Source organism: Danio rerio, chromosome 16 (assembly GCF_049306965.1).
Source record: "Danio rerio strain Tuebingen ecotype United States chromosome 16, GRCz12tu, whole genome shotgun sequence".
NCBI classification, from domain to species: domain Eukaryota; kingdom Metazoa; phylum Chordata; class Actinopteri; order Cypriniformes; family Danionidae; genus Danio; species Danio rerio.
Window position 1 is genome coordinate 10,659,282 of NC_133191.1, and position 20,662 is coordinate 10,679,943.

Sequence of the window (20,662 nt, forward strand, 5' to 3'; positions counted from 1 at the left end):
GGACAAACCAGCAGGCTGAGCACACTGTAAAACATCTGGGGCTTCAGGTATCAACGCTGCGTACACACAAAAACTTTGCGTACGGCAGGTTTCACGCTCACATTTGGATTTACTAACGATGGAATGAACGCGAGAATGTGCGTTGGTCCACGGCAACTTCATGTGTGGCGTACGCTCATTTCTTGTGTGTGTTTGTTTTATTTTCATTGGCGACTCCTAGAGGCAGTTATGTGAAATTGCACACTACAAAGTATCTTTGAGCCGTGCAATGGCAGCTGTATGAGACGGGTATGTCTCTAGCAGGTATATAAGGTTTCCATACCATGCAGTTGACCAGCCAAACATTAAAGCTTAATTTGCAGCGATCGCCGGTTTTCCCAATGTAATCAGAGCGATCTATTGCACACACATTGCTATAAAGGCGCCATCTAAAGACGAATTTGCATACGTGAATCGAAAACATTTCCATTCAATAAATGTGCAAGTAATATGTGATGCTCAAATGTACTTAACATAATACACACACTTATTATTGATTCCTACTTGTCTTCCTCGTGATGAAGAGTAGGCAAAATTTGATATGTAGTGGGGGAAAAAGAAAAATAAGTTCATCAGACGCCGGATTTGAACCGGGTTTTGGAATGATAGTGTTAAAACATGTTGCCATGCTTGCTTCTTCGTTTGGTTTTGCCAAAGTAGAGTCATTAGCATATTCATACGGGGGAGGAGGCAGGGTCGGGTTTTGCGCTCGTGCGTTTTGTGCTCAGTTTCACGTTCATTCCGATGTACAAAGAGAATATGCGTGTAATTCGGTGTACGCACTGTTTCATACATCTGAATTTTTTACTGCGTACACTCATTTACATCTTTGTGCGTACGCAATGTTTTAGTATTAATTCAACGCAAGTGTTCGTACATGAGGCCCCTCAAATGTTGTTTTGGTCATTCTAAAATGCCTTACCATTTAAGGATGAGTGTTATTATATTATTAAACACCTCCAGAATATAGTGAAGCATCTGCGCTCCGCTTCTCATTCAATCATTGCAATCAATGTTCATTGCAATCCAGCATCGTCTTCTGGATGCAAGTAATTTATTAAATAAGGAAAAGATACACACAGCTTCTCAATCCTACGGCAGCAGATGAGTTTCTACTGTTGATATCTGGTGCTAGTTATTGAGGAAGTGACGATTTTGTTCTCTTTGACTCGTTGGATGGAAACGCTGCTTTATTCGCACATTTTGCGATATTCTGGTTTTGTTCATAAATTTAATTCACATTTTTGTATGGAAAAACATAGCTATTGGTGTGTTCACAGATGCAGTTCAGACAGAGAATGGCAGACATACATCAACAAGCTACTTTATTTAAAATATATTGGTTTGTAATTGCTAACTGTACTCTAAAGCTTCATCTCCGGTTAATTTTACATGTTTTATAGTAATGTTGTCTAGTGTGCATTCATGCGTTAAGGAGGCATGCACTGTAAAAAAAATGCTGGGTTCCACACAATTCATTTATATTGTCCCAACACAAATCGATTAAGTTAACTTAACACTTTTAACAAATTTATGTGGATTGAACATAAAAAAATTAAGTTGTCCCAATGAAATTTCAAGAATTGTGTTGTTTCAGCTCACTTAAATTAAGTAGTTTGAACATGTAAACAAAAATATAGAATTTTGAGTGTGGCTTTGGATGGCCATTTGCAGAGTGGGACTTAGTGCTATCAGGCTAACGTTAGCATTTTACAAGATCTCCTATTGCACCTTTAAGTGTTGTTTTGGAGCCCACTGACTTAAATACTATGGATAAAATGATTAAAATATTCTTCCAAATCTAATTTATTTGTTCTCCACAAAAGAAAGTCAGGCCTGGCACCATGAGAGGCCAAAGGAGGCATTGATCCTACTTATGTAATTTGTGTCCCTCAGCAGGACAAGTGTGAAATACTTGCAATTTCAGATGATAAATGTTTCTAACGGAGGAGAACAAAAATCGTAACAAGCGAGGACATTGTGTGCATCTCCAAGAATGACATATTTGTGTGCTCTGGTGTCTGTAATCATCCAGGCTTGTAACTACATGAGGGTGAGTACATATTTCAGATTAACTATACCTTTAAGTAAATACCCAGAATTGAATTGGTGTGGAATGGTCTCTCGAGTGAGCAAAAATGAACGTTGAGAATGTATGATGTACGAGACGTCCAAATATCCTGTGGTGTTGTGCATTCTCCAAGTATACTCCAAGTGCGGTTGTGTCCCACAGGTGCATGAGAGGATTCTCTACAGTCTTATCTGTCCCCGTTCTTCCTTTTTGCACAAATACAACACATAAACATTTTGTAAAGAAGTGATACTTCCTTTATTTCATGCCTAGAAATGATAATAAATGATTTTAAAATGCTTCTTGGTGTGGTTGTGGTGTTTCCACCCTGCTTCTAGAGTCCTCCATGTTCTGCTTCTGTGGCTCAGAGACATTTATGGGGGGTGGGGGGGGGGTGCTTTCTGCACATGTAGTCGGTCACTTTTAAAGTCACTTCTCTGTCTCTAGCTTTCTCTTCTCTTCTACAAGGCTGTAAAGCCCCTCCATACCCCCACCCCCTCTTTTGTTTTTCACATAGTTTCCAAAGTAGCTCCTGAGCATGGATAAATTCAACAGACATCTCTGGCTTATTTATAGAGAGGTAATCGTAAACAGTGGCTATTGATAGTCTGTCAACAGGCACAGAATCTTATTCATTTTTATTTAATTTTTTAAAACATTTGCTAAAATACAAGAGCGCAAATGTGCCAAAAAAAAAATCAATTATTGGTCAACAATGAAAATTTTATGGTAAAATTTTCCAACCATCTGTTCTCCAAATCATTTTTCCTATGTAGGGCCATGGACATGCTGGATCCCACTCAGTGGCTGTGTTTCATTCCAGGGATTTCATCCTTATGGCCTAATCTCTTCAAAGTAGTTACCCACCAGACAGTGGCATGGCTTGGAAATCTGGGCGCTAGATGTGGGCTGTGTGATCAAAATTCTATTTTAGGGTATGAGTAATATTATTTCACAGTAACACAATGTTTCACAATGTAGTTATTGAAATAGTTATCACAGCAAATGGTGATTTATTTTCGGTTTGTGTGTTTGCGTTGTGAGTAAATTCTCTGATTAAAGTATGGAGTCTTTGATATAGACATAAGTGTTAGGTTTGATATTGACATAAGTGTTAGGTTTTCAAAATAAATGAAAATCAGAGCTTTTCATTTATGACAGTTGATGATTTGTTCATAGAACTAACTGTTTTTTATAAGTATAACAGCAGCCCCTGAAAAAATGTTGTCATGCAGCATGCACTAGGACCTAGAGGCTGCTTAGGAGCAATATGGTAAAGGAAAAGATCCTCAAGTTCTTCATCTACGTTGCCCCTAACCCCCAGCACACCCCCCTGCCCCCTACGTCACGCTCCCCCTTACCAAAAAATTAGGGGATGTTTGCTGTACTTGTTGTCAAAGTCCTTTATTCCTATATTCTGACTAATATATAACTTCATCTCATTTGTATATATTCCTTTCATTTCCCTAGTCTTAAGGTGTACAGTGCCCACATGAGAACTCAGTCATGTCAAAGGGCAGGCATTAGGATCTTGGAGAGGGTGTAGCATGATTTCACCAATTGGAACATATTGCATTCCAACCAGCCAATTAGATTTAAAGGATGAGTTTACCATTCATGTTAAGTTTGTGGACACAACAAGGGGTGTGATTCTACATCATTGTTATCAAACGAATTCCCTTTGACTTTGCATAATTATCATTTACAGTTAGAGTTAGGTTTAGGGGTAGGGATTAGGTATGGATTGCATCTTCGAACTGGAATGATGTTTTAGAATCAAAATATATGTAAATTCAGATTCGCATAATAATTAACAAAATCACTCCCACCAGCTCAATGTATGAAGGCTGCAGATCTAAAGACTGATTTACACTCCGGTGCAGCCTGGTCGCATACCCCTTGCCGTTGCAGTCGCACACCTCTCAAAAAACTACATGCCCAGCAATGCATAGCGCAAGCTCTGTGATTGATCAGCTTGGTATCGCTGATAAGTGCGGGCCGGGGTGGGAGCCGCACGAACCCGTTGGAGCAATCGTTTACAAGTGTCGAGTCGCGTGAAGTAGCTCTAGATGGAAACTTTTCTTTTGTGATTTTCTTATTGATTAAAGTTGTTGCACATCTGCCGATTCCCACCTCAGAATGAGTGAGTTTTAGCTACTTGAACATTAAGGTAGCGTCCAGAAAAAAAAGCTGTAAAAAAACGGATACTGAGGAACATATCATATCCGACTGCCAACTAGCTTTTCGGAAGTTTTATTGCAGAGCAACACAAACAGCAGGCAGAAATGGCAGAAATACGCACAAGGCTGGCACCATGGGTCATGCTAATCACTCAACGCAGAAGTATAAACCAGCCTTAAAGGCCCGTGCACACCAGGGCGGTTTTTGGACGCGTTTCTCGTTGACGTTTAACACCTTGTGACTAAATAAAAGGTGCCAATGTAATCGTGCACACCAACGCGCAAAACGGCAGGCGTAAAGGCTTCATTTATAAAGAATGCTTGTTTTTTTTGTTTTGATGCGCCGCACATGACAATAATAATTTCTTCATCGCTAGAGCTGGAGCTGCTACTTGACCATCCAAGCTTGTTCGAGTCACCAGTAACTTTAACAACAAGCGTGTGAACTTCCTCTTATCCTCTTCTTCTCTGTTACAAGCGGGTGTCAGAAGCTTAAAGTTGTGTAGCGCCATCTAAAGTCCAAGAGTGGTTTTGCATACTCTTCTGCTTGACGCAAGTGAAAATCGCTTGGGTTTGAATCCGGAAAAACGTCTTGTAAAACGCTGACGATAAACGCAAACGAAAAGCCTCCCGGTGTGTACGACCCTTAAGACTGCTTAGCTTACTAAGAGATATTGTACACTGACTTGTTCTGTACTCATATTCAGTTTCAGCAAGTCAGTAATCCAAAACCGTTCATCTTAATCACAGCTAAAAGTTCACCTCAGATTGCTGCCTTAATCTTACGACGAGCGCTTCAGTTAGCCACAAATAAAAAATGTATTACATTGACAATTTATTCTGGGGTAAGGAAATATACCTGGGCCCTATGTACAGGTTACTGTGTCTATCACTTGCTGCATCCAATATATTTCATTCCATAAGGCCAGGGGTAAGCGCTTTGATTAGGAAAAACCCCTAAGTAGGGTGTCTATGATTGCTCTCATTCTGAAGTGTCCTTCAGAGTCGGATCTATCCCATTTGGAACACAGCCAATATCTTGAGCCCAAGGCAGGGAAACACCCTGAACAGATGGCCAGTACATCAAAGAGCGAACACAGTTTCTCACACACTCATTCCTACATGCATTTTACTGTCTCCAACCTAACCTGGGTGTCTTTCAGGGAAACCGATGTACCTAAAGGAAAAACCATCGCAAAAGAGGAAAAAATTCAAGCTCAATAGAAAAACGCCCCAGCTTAGTCTCGCACAGGGGACCTTCTTGCTGTGATGCTACAGTTCTACCCACTAAGCCACCGTGCCCTCCTAAGATACAGCATCTGGTATGCCAAGGCAGTCTCTAATCCAAAAACCTAGCCAAATCTCACTTGGCTTCTGCGATTTGGTGAGATCTTTCATAGCATTAATAAATGGCTTAAAAGTTGTTCTAAACTAAAAAAGGACCAACAAATACATTAATTTTGTGTGGCTGTACGTACTAGCTAACTCCAGGTAATGATGATTGTACTAGTTTAGCATTTTGGCTAACAGGCAGGGTCGAATCATTGTCTTTTAGGAATATTAGATTGGGGTTTGAATCGAGACTTGCATCTTTCAGTGATTAATAGTGCGACCCTACAATCCAAAATGAAACACATCTGGACTAAAGTAATCATCGTCTCCAGGATTGCTCACATCTCTAAGGCTACACTCTGCCAGATAATGTTTATCCAGAACCATGACTGCACTTGCTTGCATTATATAGTGCACTCTTTGAATTGGTATCTGAAACCATGCAGTGCATTATCAAATTCAATCCCATAATATGCCTACATACCAGTTATACAATCAATGTACACTCAACAGCAGCCACTACAGCACATCCATGCACTGCGAGCATCATGCAAAATGAATTTGTGCGTCTCAACAGAAAACTACATTAGAATAGCTTCAAGTTCACTCATCATGATCCAACTTTGCTCACTCAAGATTGTTGATGTAGATAATGTATTGGAATAATGAATGAGGGGTTAAGGGTGATTTTAGTTACAGCCCCAGTTTGTTTCTTTAACAATCGATCTAAACACAACGTAACAACCTGGGGTCTCGTTTATAAAACGTTGTGTAGACGGACATCCAGCGTTTTCATGCTGCATTCACACCAGATGCAGATAAAGCGTCAAGCACAAGTGATTTACAGTGCATGTTAAGTCAATGCAAATACGCGAATAGACATCCTTGCTCTTGTAGGGGAGTGATTATGACGTAGTGCCTGTTGTTGGTGTCCAAAGGGGAAATCCTCTTGACGACACCAGGCAACAGTTCATCAAACTGGGCTCAAAGAAGGTACAGGTACAGATCAGTTGATGACCAGGTGCACCTCTGAAAGGATCTAGTGCAGTGGTCCCCAACCTTTTTATCACTGCGGAACGGTCAACGTTTGTCAATTTTACAACGGACCGGTGTGGGGTGTCTTTATGTGAAACACAGCTGTTGCGCTCGTGCATCCAGGTTAATCATGAACAACTCAGTGCGCATGCGCTAGTTGCACTATCGCGGTCTGATTATGTTTCAATCAAGGTTTATATGCATTAAATACATAACGTCTGTGCCAATCATCTTAACTGACGAACATATTAACAATAATACAACCGTATAGCCGAATTAGATGTATGCATTGGCATGTCAGAGCCCTAATGAGTATGATTATGTGAAACTCCATTTTTAGATACATATTGCAATGATTTTGTGTACTTACTTAGCGATGCACGCACACATATATGCACAGTCTTTAAATGCTCTGCTGACTTGGACTCTATAATTCCTGTTTTATAACTTTAAACTATCAACAACCACCACTGAGATATTCTAGCGATCGTTCTTCCCGCTCCTTGGTGGATTTTGGCATAGTCCATTTCACATGAGATGGCGGGGGTGAGTGGAAGAAACCAAGTCGCGGGGGGAATATTTTCTACAGAAATAATTTATGATTTCTTATGTGACCCGTTACCAATTGTTCCACGGACCGGTACCGGTCCGCGGCCCGGTGGTTGGGGACCACTGATCTAGTGGACAGTGAACAACGAAAGCATCTTAGTAAAGAATAAATCGATTTTTTTTAAGAATTGGCAGGAAAAAGATATTAATTATGTTTGTGATTTACTTGATCCACAAGGTAACTTCTATTCAAATGGTGATTTTATGGTTAAATATAATTTCCCTGTTATTCATCAAGAATTTCATACTATAGTTAAGGCCATACCTAATGGCCTTGCTCATTTAATAAATGCGACTTGTCATTTCAAGTGATTGTTAAAAAAGAACTCAAGGTTTCGGTGAAGACAAGTGCATTTACGACCTAAAATGTATTAATAAAAATATAGGAACTGCGTTTCAGTCAAAGAAAAGAATCGCTCTGAGAGGAAACTTTCTTTGGATTTCTCTAATAGATCAAATTAATTTGATAAAAGCTTGGCTTACACAATATCCCCACAAACGAGATTGTATCTAAATTTAGTTATTCTAATTTAACTTGTGTCTTCTGTAACTCAAGTATTGAATCGATTGATCGTCTTTTTGTCAAATACCCACATGGTAATGTGTTTTGGTCTGATTTATCTGTCTTTTTTACATCAAAATATAAGATTAAGATAAATTTGTCCATGCGTGATATGATTTGTTACTTGTCTCATAACAAACATAACATAGAATTTATACGCAATTTGTTTATTTTATTGGGAAAATATTATATTCACAAATATAAAATTTTTTCATCATTACCCAATTTTTCAGAAATTTCCTTGTGACTTAAATTGTTTAATTACTACTTTACAAAATGTTTACAGCAAAAAAGTGTAAAAAAAAGTTTTTTTAAAAGGACTTTGTAAATATTCTTTAATTTGAAAGTTTTGCCTCTGTACCGTTTTTTTATTATCTTATTTTAGTATTATTTTTATTTGTTTATATATAATTTTCCTTGTTTATTATTGTACTTGATGCCATCCATTGTCATGGTTAATATGATTGTATTGTTTAAAAAAAAAAGGATATTGTGGACCCAGGCACGGCGCCGAACGAATCTACGCTGTTTTTCAGCCTTCCTAAAGCACATAAAGCACAGCTACTATCTTAATAAAATCCATGTTAGCCATTTAGCAACGAAGCTAGAGTCACTGAGCAAACAGAAGCAAGCCTCCTGCATGTAGACTGCAGCTCTGCACAAGAAGTTTGGCCAGAGGAGAACTGCTTTACCCAACTGAGCCTGTTTTTTTCTTACGTTTTTTTTTTTCTTCACTTTCGTCAATTGGTAAATTTTTGTTCAGTGAGTGTCTCCACTGACTTGCTTGGTTTATGACTTGTGGAGCTGCACAGCGTCGGATTTGCTCTTCAGTTTTGGGGCTTTCAGCAGTGCTATTTAAATTACACTGAACTAAACTAAACTGAACTTCAACTCTAAAAACTGGACCGACGCAATTTAAATTTACTAGAACTTCTATGTTAAGCTGCTTTGACACAATCTACATTGTAAAAGCACTATAGAAATGAAGATGAATTGAATTGTGGAAACCTTTTTAAAAGTAAGGGTACTGTACGCCAGAATAAATTTGCAATTATATATTTATGATTATGGCTTGTATAATGATTTAAGGTGGTTCAATTAAGTCAGTATTTAAGTAAAAAACGTTTACTTACACCTGCGCACATCCTCTGTCAAGTTAGTTTTTTATAGATTACAACCTTTGCGTGAAAGAGCCGTACGAACGCTTCCACTTCTGTTTTTTATGTGTATGCCACATTCATAATAAAGACCCCTGCAATCTAAATTTAGAGGCATTCATGCTTTCGGTTGATCAAAATCCAGCATTTCAAACTGTGTCAGCAGTTAGTTGAAGAAACAAACACCCAAGCCAATCCTTCACAGTGATGGATGAAATATGGAAAGAGGAGCACAGTTCTTTCCTTCATCTGTGTCACACGGGTTATAGAATGGATAGAGTGGCACTAAAACAGTCCCTGTGTAGAAGGAGAAGAGTGGGTTCATGGTGACAGCGTTGTAGAAAGACACCTCCTCATTATCACAGTCTAGGAAAACGCCGATGCGAATTGGGGGAGTGTACGAGAGCACTGGTGTGGGCTTTGGGTGGGTGCAGGCTGTGATCGAGCCATTTCTGAGAGACAACGTCCACAGTCCGTTTAGCGTCGAGGAAGAGTCCATCTCCCCGCGGTGCACGTCCGCTCTCGCCACACCCACTCTCCAGGCGGTCTTGCCTTTTACCTCCACCTCCCAGTAATGGCGGCCATGAGTGAAGCCCTCTGAGCCCATCACGCAGTAATAGTAGTGGAAGCGCTTTGGGTTTCTCTCAGCCGCATTCTCCCCAGTCTCCTTGCCCTCCTCGAAAGTCACTGCTGTTCTCTCAGGAGACAAGGTCAGAAGGGGATGTGCTGTTTCAGGGTCAAACGTCAACAGGGATATGTCTGTGTATGAAAATCAATTGAATAAAAGTCAAACCTAAATATTCAGTAACAGTGATATTTACAATGCATTTATGTGATGTAGCTTTAGATTAAAGGTGCTGTTTGTATGTTTTTTACTCTTCTAAGCATAAAAATAGCATAATATGTTTGCAGATATTTAGATACAAGGCAAGTAAACATTATTGTTTATCTGAAAAACAATGCTGAAGCCAGATATTCTGCTTTGAAAATGTGTGTTACATGCCGGAACGCTGTCTTTGTTTTGGTTGTTTTAACCATTCCAAAGGCAGTTTATATTTTAGCACCTCGGGTTGCCTTGTTGGAAAACCACATATTTCATTAATTCATTTAGAAAGGCTCTCAAAGCATGTGCCCGTAACTGAATTGCGACCTCTGGTGGACAGTAGCAGCCTGCCAAATGAGAAACAGATTCAGACACTTTTTTAAAGCCTGGTTTATACTTCTGCGTCAAGTGACCGGCGTGACCCACGGCGCATGCAACGTGTGTAGCTGTGCATTTATACTTCTGCGCGCTGTCTCTGTGGGTCTGCATTAACACTTCCGAAATGCTAGTTGGCAGTGAGGTGTAAATGTTCCTCTCTGTCGAGTTTCTTCGCTGCTGTTTTGCTTTTCCTGAACACTTCCGGGATGTACAAGTGGCTCAAACTCGCTCATTTTGACGCAGGAACCGGCGGACGTGCAACAACTTTAACTATGACGTAAACACAAAAGAAAACTTTCCATCCGAAGCTCCTTCACGGGACTCCACACTTGTAAACAATCGCTCCATCAGGCTCGAACCATTCACGCGGCTCTCGGTCCCGCCCAGACTCGTAAGCAATACCAAGTGATACCAATCACAGAGCTTGCGCTACGCGTCGTTGCAACGTGTAGTTACATTTTTTGAGAGGTGCACGTCAGCTACGCCGACGCAGAAGTATAAATCAGCCTTTAGGGCTAAGCCCTCATCCCTTTCGACCCTAGCAACGCCCCTGGTAGTGGATGAGGAGATTCCCCCCATTGTGCAAAAAGCATTGAGTTTTTAGAAAAGCGCTATATAAATGTGAAAAATTTATATGATTAATTATTATTATTTAAAAGAGTTAAATCACTAGGATGAATCAAAATCCCCACCACTGTAATGTGAAATCTAGCATTAAATTAGGGAAATGTCAGAACGTCTGATATGTAAATTTACAATACTATTTAATATTTAGTCTTAATACTTGGGTATAGTGATGGCTTCATGTGTTTCCAGATCCGGTACTGAATGGGCCCCACAAACTGACTCGAGAAGATTTCACTGTCGATTGGGGAAGGACGAACAAAATTCACCTCGCATCTAAAAAAACAAACGAAACAAGGAAAACAAGTAGATAAGTAACAGATTGCTACAATGTGAAGAGTAACAACAAAGCTAGTTTTTTATGTGTGAATTAAAAGACACTTGCCTTTTGAGAAGCTCTTTGATTTCCTAAATGAATAAAAAATATAGTGTTTAGAGTGTGAATGTTCAGATTTAAAGTCATTATTCACTGCTTGAATACAGCAATCAGCTCTTCAGATTCCACACTCTTTCAATCATGAGATTGTTTGGGTACTTGAGCTTAACAGTGTCAAACGGCTTCTAGAATTTTCTGACACCCTCCACCATCTAACTATAAACTCACCCTGTTGTTTTAAAGTATGTAAGCCTGTGATGGGTTCCAAAATAGATAATGGCTTAAGAGTAAATTGCAGAGCAATACAATTAAATAATAAATATATCAGAAATACATATTTTAAACATATAATAAACGCAGTATTTTTAACTTCACATTTTTAAACAATTCATAGAGATTACCAAACTATTTTCTTGTCTGTGCAGGTCACACCACACTTTTTAAAGCAATGGTCTCCAACTCAACTGCTGGAGGGCCGCAGCTCTGCATAGTTTAGCTCCGAGTCCAATCACCTCCAACTCACACCTGCTCAATAGTCTCTAGTAGTCTTGAACACCTTGAATAGTTGGATCAGCTGTAGAGTTGTGGCCCTCCAGGAAACGATTTTGAGACCTACAGTATGACTTAGGCCCCGTTTACACTAGTGCGTTTTAGTTTTAAAACGGCATTTTAGATGATCAAAAACAATCCGCGTCCACACTAGCGTTTCACCTAGCATTTCAGAACATATCTCCGTCCACACTACGCCACCAAAAACACATATCACGTGACCATTCGCGCACTCTGGGCATGCGCATTCGAGTATAAACAGGAAGCATGTGTCTCGCTCGGCATTTGGTTATTGTTAGTCAACAAACGCCGGTTGAACAATGAACGCGATAGCAAAGAAATCAAGAGAGGTATTTTTGTGGATAGACGACAAAGTCGAGTTGTTACTAAATGTAACAAATGAATAACTGCACAATGGTGCCTAGATCAGACAATAGTGCAAACAACGCTCCCATTTCTGTGTCCATGTTGTTGTTTACATTGAAAGGCTGGTCTGCTGTCTTCCGGTAGCGTTAAAGCCATGTGTTATAGTCATGTGATAGGGGCTTGACGAATAAGGGAAGGATACGCAATGACACAAAAGCCCCAATCAGGTAGCGAATCTCAGCAGCCCTGCCTCCGTTTTCAGATGTCTCCGTTTTCCCCCATCCACACTGAGACGGAGCAGCAGCGTTTCAGAATGAAAACGGTTAATCCAGCATTTCCAAAACGCTCAGTTTTCGGCGCTCGAAAACACCGGCATAGTGTGGACTGATGGCGTAACCCTAGCAAAACTTATGCGTTTTCAAACTAAAACGAATTAGTGTAAACGGGGCCTTAAAGGCATAGTCCACCTAAAATTTAGATCTCTGTCATCATTTAGTCAGCATGATGCCAAAAACACATTAAATTGACATTGACATCAAAAATGCAAATCAATTTTATGTCAAAACATTGGCGTCCATTTGACATCCACACATTAATGCCTTTTTGACCACCACAATAACAACAAAAAGTATTATAAGAAATAATTATATTTAATTTAATTAGTTTAATTTATAATTTACAATGCATTTAAACTACCTTGATGTCAAAACAACATCAAGTTGACACCTATCATTGATGTCAAAAACACATCCACAATCAGTTACAGGACACTGCTGTAATCGAATTTTACAATGTAAATTTGATGTTATTTTGACATCAAGATCGTCTGCTGACATCAAACCGATTTGCGTTTTTGTCGCATTTTAACATAAAGGTGTTCCCTGGGTTAATCTGCCTTCACTTGTTCAAAAACTATTTGAGTTTATTTCTTCTCTTAAACGCAAAAGATATTTCAAAGAATAATGCTGGTTGGTGGCACCCTCCGACCTTTATAATAATCTTTTGTCCCAGTCAATCAGCATTCTTCAAAATATCTTCTTTTGTGTTTAACAGAAGACACTCATAAGAGTTTTAAACCCCATGAGGCAGTAAATGATGGAGTAGGTTTTATTTTTAGGTGAACTATCCTTTCAAAGCTAAACGATAAAGACTTTTACTGCCTTGGCTGTCAGTTCATCCGATTTTAAATGGAAATCCACCTTCAGAAGTTTGGGACTGTCGTCTTCTCGCAGTTTGCAGTTCAGCGTCTCGATGGCTTTCTCTAGATCTCTACCCTGCATGGCAATCTTCTTCTCTCTGTCTTTTAAGATCTTCACTCGTTTGTCTCTCTCCTTCTTCAGTCGCTCCACATCTGCCTCCTCCTCCTCGTTCAGGAAACGATGGAGGTTTTGAAATTCTGCTCTGATTTCACGCTCAATCTTTTCAAATCTGTTCTGTAGGAAAGTGGAAGAGACTGACTAAATTGACTTAATGAGAAACACAGCGGAAGGGAGAATAATCAATTAAAGGGCTAATAACTCTGAACAAAGATCCGGAGTAGGTTGAAATTAGCTTACTTATGGAGTAATTACTCATATATAATACCATAACTTGTACATTATGAGTTGTAGAACTGAGTGTATTAGGCTAAATTTAATGTTTTTTCGTGACTTATTCAAAATAATGATTGTCCACCCTTTCTAAACCATATACAGTTGAAGTCAGAATTATTAGCCCCCTTCAAATTTTTTTCTTCTTTTTTAAATATTTTCCAAATTATGTTTAATAGAGCAAGGAAATTTTCACAGTATGTCTGATAATATTTTTTCTTCTGGAAAAAGCCTTGTTTGTTTTATTTCGGCTAGAATAAAAGCAGTTTTTAATTTTTTAAACACCATTTTAGGGACAAAATTATTAGCCCCTTTAATCTATTTTTTTTCTCGATAATCTACAGAACAAACTACTGTTATACTATAACTTATTAACCTAATTACCCTAACCGGCCTAGTTAACCTAATTAACCTAGTTAAGCCTTTAAATGTCTTAAAAAATATCTAGTAAAATATTTTTTACTGTCATCATGGCAAAGATAAAATAAATCAGTTATGAGTTATTAAAACTATTATTTTCATAAATGTGCTGAAAAAATCTGCTTTCTGTTTAACAGAAATTGGGAAAAAAGTAAACAAGCGGTCTAATAATTCGGGGGGGGGGGGTTTAATAATTCTGACTTCAACTGTATATAATGTTCTTTGAGTCGGTGGAAACGTTCAGAGAAATGTTTGCGTATATAAATACAAGAAACATGACAATAATGAATATTTATTATTTTACAGTGTTTTCAAGACTGATCATAACAGCACTAGCACTAATGATCAAATAAATTATTAATAATTAATCTAATATTGTATTGTGTTTCATTAACAGCCACGTGTGTCGTTTTAATAGACAGTAAATACATTATGGATCATTTTCCACACATATTTATTTTGACATTTTATTCAATATTTTAGAAGTGTGTCATCACATCACCATTTATTTTGTAAAAATGGCTGTGTATTATCTCATATTTAAACACATACCGAAAGTCAGTGGTTACAGCCTTTCAGTTTTCTTCAAAATATCTCATTTTGTGTTTGGAAACACTCGTGGGTACGTAAAAAGTGAGTAAATGTTCATTTTTGGATGCACTGCATGTAGCAAAATATGTAAAATCTTGTTGTTAGCACAATTCTAGCATGAGTATTACACTGTTAATATGATTTTTGTATGTTTTAGCAAGTTTCTAGCCTGAATTACCATGTTTTACCGTGATTTAGCATGTGTGGTATGTTGCTAACATGTTAACATAGATTCTGATAGTTGTATTTCCATGTGAGCCAGTAAGTGGTGTTGTTTAGTAAAGGCTATTAATACATATTCTGTCACAGATAAGCTTTACTGGTCACACTTTACTTTGATGGTCTGTTTGTTGAATTTAAGCTTCATTGCATCTACATGCCAGCTAATTCTCATTAGATTATAAGTAGACTGTTAGGTTGGGGTAACTGTAAGTTGACATGCACTTGCAAAGTTTCTAATAGTCAGTTAAATGTCTGTTGAAGGAGCAGTATCGAATGGACCATCAAAATAAAGTCGTACTGTTTTACTTAATAAACCGATCAGTACCTCGACTTCCAGTGCGTCCACAAAGGCATCTTTCTCAGCTTCATAACATTCATCAATTTCATGTTTGATTTTTTTAATCGCTTGAATAAGTTTCTCCTGCAACCCAAACAGACACAAACACAAAATCAGTTTTAACAAGATTAGCGTTGATAAATTAACTCTGAATTAAGTTAGTGAACAAGGATATATTCTTTTTAGATAGACTCTGAATGATATGTTTACTCTGTCATCTCATTTGGAAGCTTCCAGAAAGAGCAACAATTCATACTGGGTATTTCACCTTGCAATGACATATCAAGGAGACATTTAATCTTACCTTTTGGGCGCCGAGGAGAGAGTTGTTAAAGTTGTTGTTTGTGTCCTTCATGTGATTTGTGTGCATTCCAGTTTTCCTTGTCAGAACAAAGCAGTCAGAACTCTGAGATCTCATACATGTGTGAGAGAGGGGTTAAATCAAACTGACTGATAGGTGTGTATTAGAAACACACACAAAGAAGGGGGTGGGGTGGATTTAGTGAGAGAGAGAAAAAGAGAGAGAGATAGCAGTCAAAGTAAGGTAGGGTTGAGTAGTGTTATATTTATGCCAGGCTGAATATACAAATTTTAAATATAAAAAATACTTGTCGTGCATAATTTATTGTCAAATAAACTGAATGTTTATTTTAGTGTTAATATTTCAGAGACAATTTACTGTTTAACAAGACAGATTAAAGATGGCACATATTTGCCTTTAATACCAAATGCCATGTATTAGAAGCTGAAACAATGTTTTTATAAATGAGTTACAAATAATCAGATGAAGCCAAAATCAAAATTCAATTCACCTTTCAATTCACCTTTATTTGTATAGCGCTTTTACAATGGAGATTGTGTAAAAGCAGCTTCAAATAAAAGATCATAGTAAATTGGAACAGTGTAGTTCAGTTTTTTTGTGTTTAAGTTCAGTTCAGTGCGGTTTAATAATCACAACTGAGGGTCTAAACACTGGAGAGCAAATCCATCGATGCGTAGCTCTACCGATCCCAAACCAAACAAGCTAGTGGCGACAGCGGAGAGAGAGAAAAAAACTTCAGAAATGTATATTCGCAAGACATCTAGTATCTAATACTCAGCACAAACAGAGCATTGCCCTAACACTGACACATGGTTCCTGTTTGGCTCCCATTTTTCTATTTTCTGCAACAAAATATCCTTCTCTGGGAACTGGCTTCATTTTTGGTTATTTTTTAAAGGTAAAAAGGTAAAGGTTTAAAAGGTAAAATTTTGGAAACGTTCTATTTAAATTAAAGAATTATAATAAAAATACAATGATAATAAAAACGTCTTTTTTTTCAAATTAGACTAAATTGGCTAGTTATTCGGCTAAGTTAAGTACGACGTATTATTATAATTCATGCAAATTTTCACTTTCTCACTCACTATCCTTCTGCTTAGTCCCTGATTTATCAGGGGTCGCCACAGCAGAATTTATGTACACACCGGAACCTCAATTACTCTGGCATATGTTTTATGTGTTATATGCAACACAATCTCACGGCAATTCGTAACTTTATGATTTAGTGGCTAATTCGTATGAATTCTTACGATTTAATTCATACAATTTAGTACGATTTGCTCATCCCCCAATGATGGTTGGGTTTAGGGGTGGGGTTAGGTGCTACGCCTCCATTTTAAAATTGTACAATTTCGTACGACTGAACTCATACGAATTTATACGAATTAGCCACTAAACTGGCAAAACGTAAAATACTTATGTTTTCTCGTGAGATCAGGCTGGTATATGCCCTTCCAGCCACACTAATGCTAATTCCTTTTATTAAAATGCTAAATATATGAAGTACCAAACATGCTAATTAATAAATGCAACATCCTAAAACATGTTTACAAATTTTCAATCAGCAGCTAAAAAACGCAACATTCTATATGTTTTTGTTAAAGGGCACCTATTTTACCCCTTTTACATGATGTAAGATAAGCCCTTGGTGTCTCCAGAATGTGTCTGTAAAGTTTCAGCTCAAAACACCCATCATATCATTTATTATAGCTTTCAGAATCTGGACATTTTGGAGTCTGAGTGCAATGTAGCTGTTTTAGTAGACTGTGGCTTTAAATGCAAATGAGCTGCTTCTCCCCGCCCACTTTTTCTACATGTGTGTCTGCTTCTCCTGCGTTATATTAGATAAACAGCAGTCAGTGATAGAGACAGACCCGAATGAAGCTAATATAAGGTCATTAGTCAAAAACACCAAGTAAGATTATTTGATGTATTTGTGGGTGAGTTTATTTAAGCCTTTCTGAAACGATGAGTCACACATAAATGCTCTTTGCAGTACACACACACACACACACACACATATATATATATGCATATACTTACAGCAGCAGTTAAGAATTACATGGCGTTTTATTGTCTTTACTGCAAACATGCTCTTTTTAAAAATGTTTTAAACGTATAAAACTTATAAATATCATAGAGAGTTGAAACAAATATTTTAATCCTAGTTTGTTTGCAAAAAATCTTCTGTGGACATGTGTATGCATGTTATTATAGCAACATGGCACCTGTCAATCAATTCAGTGGGTGGGGAAAACCACAAAAAACAACGAAAGTTTAATTTTTAAGTTATTTTGACTTTTATTTTGAAATGCGTGCACGACAACCGTACCGTTTGACATGTGAAATTTCATTTAATTATAGCAACAAATATGTCGAAGCGCAAGTACGACCCTGAATATGTAAAGTATGGATTTACATAGATTGACGACAAAAAAAAGACTTAAATCCTCAGTGTGTCATAAGTAGCGAGGTGCTCTCACAAGAGAGCATGAAAACTAAAACTAAATCAAAACAACATTTAAAAACCACACAACTTGTTTTATTAATAGTTCAGTTTAGTTCATTGTTACTGAACCTTTCCTTACCCTAACCACTGTTTACAGTATTTGTCGTTTTTACTTTGTAATATTTCTATAATTTGATACATTTTGTTAAATGACAGCAATAAAATATAGTTTATTTGTAAGTCTTGGTGATTTTCTTATGATTTATCTGTCACTACTTGTGTATGTTAACAAATAAATACAAATGAATTATAATCCCTAAAATTGTATTATAGTTCCTAAAAATTTGGGTTGCCGCTTGATGACCATGTAAAAATGTGGGTCCCATGGCCAAACCAGTTGAGAACCCCTGCTTTAAAACATGCAAGCAATATGCCACACGTTAAAATCATGGTAATTCAAGCTAGAAACATGTTAAGACATGCAAAATTCATATTAGCAGTGTAACAATCATACTACAATTGTGCTAACAACAAGACAAACATATTGTGCTACATGTTAACTGCGTATTAAAAGTATAGTGCTCCCAAAAATGAACATTTGCTAACTTTTTACTCACCCTCAAGTGTTTCCAAACAAAAAACGAGATGTATTAAAGAAAACTGAAAACCTTTAACCTTTGAGTATTTGTTTTTCCTAATATGGAAGTAGATGGTCGCAGGTTTTCAGCTTTCTTTAAAAAATCTCCTTTTGTGTTTAACAGAAGAAAGGAACAAGTAAAGGATAATACTAATGACATCATTTTTTGGTTGAACTATCCCTTTAAATACCTACATACTCTATATGTTTTATGTAATAAAGGTAAGCCATTAAATGAGCATGTTTATACATTTCAACTGCTGTGTTTGTCTAGAACAGGGGTGGCCTGTCCTGGAGTGCCACCTTCCTGCAGATTTCAGTTGCTACTCATATCAAACACACCTGAACCAATTAATTAGGACCTGAACACCAGGTGATAATTACAGGCAGGTGTGTTTGATATGGGTAGCAACTGAAATCTGCAGGAAAGTGGCTCTCCAGGAATAGGGTTGGGCACCCCTGGTCTAGAACATTTATCAAATTCAACTGCTCAGATAGAGCCACTGAAATGACCCATTTCCAAGATTGTAAACGCTAAATATATATCTTTATAATTTAAATTACGAGTAGGCTATATTTCCTTTGGCTGCGGCTATAATATATCAATGCAACAGAGTGATTGGCTAGAGACTGAAGGTGACCAAAATATTCGACTGATCTGCACAAATCGATGTGAGGTTAAAAATAATTACAGTATAATATCCTTAATGGCTCGGGACATCATTTGATTTCACATAATGGGATGTCAACACACAAGAACAAGAGCAAAGTGAGGTATTGTGGGCTCCACAGCTGTCTCTCTGCACCACACCAGCGATTTATGGAAGTGAGAGAAGAGATTTTCTATTTCTGTCTGCAACAAGAGCCAACGTCAGAGAACAGAGGCTGACTATTACAGGCAACAAGACAGATAGAAGAGCAGCGGAGGGGCTTATGTTTCACTCTATAAGGGGTCTGACAAGGATTTTGTCTATGTGTGCGTGAGTGTATAAACTCACAAACGATATATAGGAAGAGAGACTGCCTGTGTTCGACGTGCAAACAGAGGAAGATTATGTTTCATAAAGAGCAGTCTGTCCGACAAAGATTTTTCAAATATTTCTGTGGAATAGAGGAGGGCAGAGTTGTATGACAAGAAAAAAAAAATCCTTTGTGGAATACGTCATCTCTCTCTCTCTCTGAACACTACTCATCCAAGGCAATGTATTATTCATAGACCTGTCCTGAGTGTCTGACTGCTGAGATGCAGACTCAGTAAAAGGGAGAGTGCAATCAGATTTTTAAATGCACAGTCACACACACAATGCTTCAAAATGGTCAAATTACACCGACTAATTTTAAAACATTGTGCTTTAGGGCAAAGTCCCTCAGATGCCTTTGATACCACAGAGTAGCCTAATGTTATTAAACGTTTTTTTTTTTTGTCTATACCTTTCGATATTCTAAAATTAACATGCAATATGAGTGCAAACACTGCCTATTTACATGTATTTGAAGCATCCATTGAGCCTAAATGAGGTTTTTTAATTTTAAGGCTTGGTTGTGTTCATAAGATGCAAAGCAATGTGTGCTCATGCTTTATTTCTAGAAAATCATGTTGTTGTTTTTTTTATACATCTTTGATTATATGCAGCTACTTAGCTAACATGAAAACGACTATCATTTTCTAGTTCATCTGAAAGGCCCGCCCTCAAGAGGCTCTGATTGGTCAGCTAAAATAATGTGCTGTGACTCACGGATTGGCTCCACGTCACCATGTCACGACCTCTACAAGCACGCACTTTAGCGCTGTGTAAACAGTAGCTAAATCAGACAGGAAATGAAGAGCACACAGCTCAATCTCACGCCTGCTCTCTAAAATAAAATCTGACATGTGTCTTTAACATATATTCGGAATAAGCATGTGTAAGTAGTATGAAACATTCTCATATCTTTTGAAAGTTTGTTATTTAAGATGTAGAACACAGGGAAAGTGGCCGCATAGCAAGACACTG

General features: G+C 37.8%; 1 protein-coding gene and 1 long non-coding RNA gene across 4 annotated transcripts; one reads left to right on the forward strand and one right to left on the reverse strand.

Moving 5' to 3' along the window:
* On the forward strand, positions 1 to 11,250 carry LOC108179567 (uncharacterized). The gene is made up of 4 exons (XR_012392015.1): positions 1 to 1,433; positions 1,714 to 2,690; positions 2,887 to 3,014; positions 11,003 to 11,250. It is a non-coding gene; the product is annotated as an uncharacterized lncRNA (long non-coding RNA).
* si:ch73-54f23.4 lies at positions 4,326 to 15,708 on the reverse strand. 3 transcript variants are annotated; one of them, XM_017351465.4, is made up of 6 exons: positions 15,565 to 15,708; positions 15,249 to 15,344; positions 13,301 to 13,529; positions 11,196 to 11,218; positions 10,971 to 11,086; positions 4,326 to 9,744 (listed from the first exon to the last, which is right to left on the reverse strand). In XM_017351465.4, exons 2-6 carry the CDS (start codon positions 15,308 to 15,310, stop codon positions 9,185 to 9,187), a joined length of 990 nt encoding a protein of 329 aa, XP_017206954.4. In that variant the 5' UTR covers positions 15,311 to 15,344; positions 15,565 to 15,708; the 3' UTR covers positions 4,326 to 9,184. The 3 variants fall into 3 exon arrangements, with proteins under 3 accessions (XP_017206954.4, XP_073781980.1, XP_073781981.1); XM_073925879.1 differs by having other exon boundaries at positions 13,301 to 13,534; XM_073925880.1 differs by lacking the exons at positions 10,971 to 11,086; positions 11,196 to 11,218 and having other exon boundaries at positions 8,969 to 9,744; positions 13,301 to 13,534.
* Between the last annotated feature and the right edge of the window lie 4,954 nt (positions 15,709 to 20,662).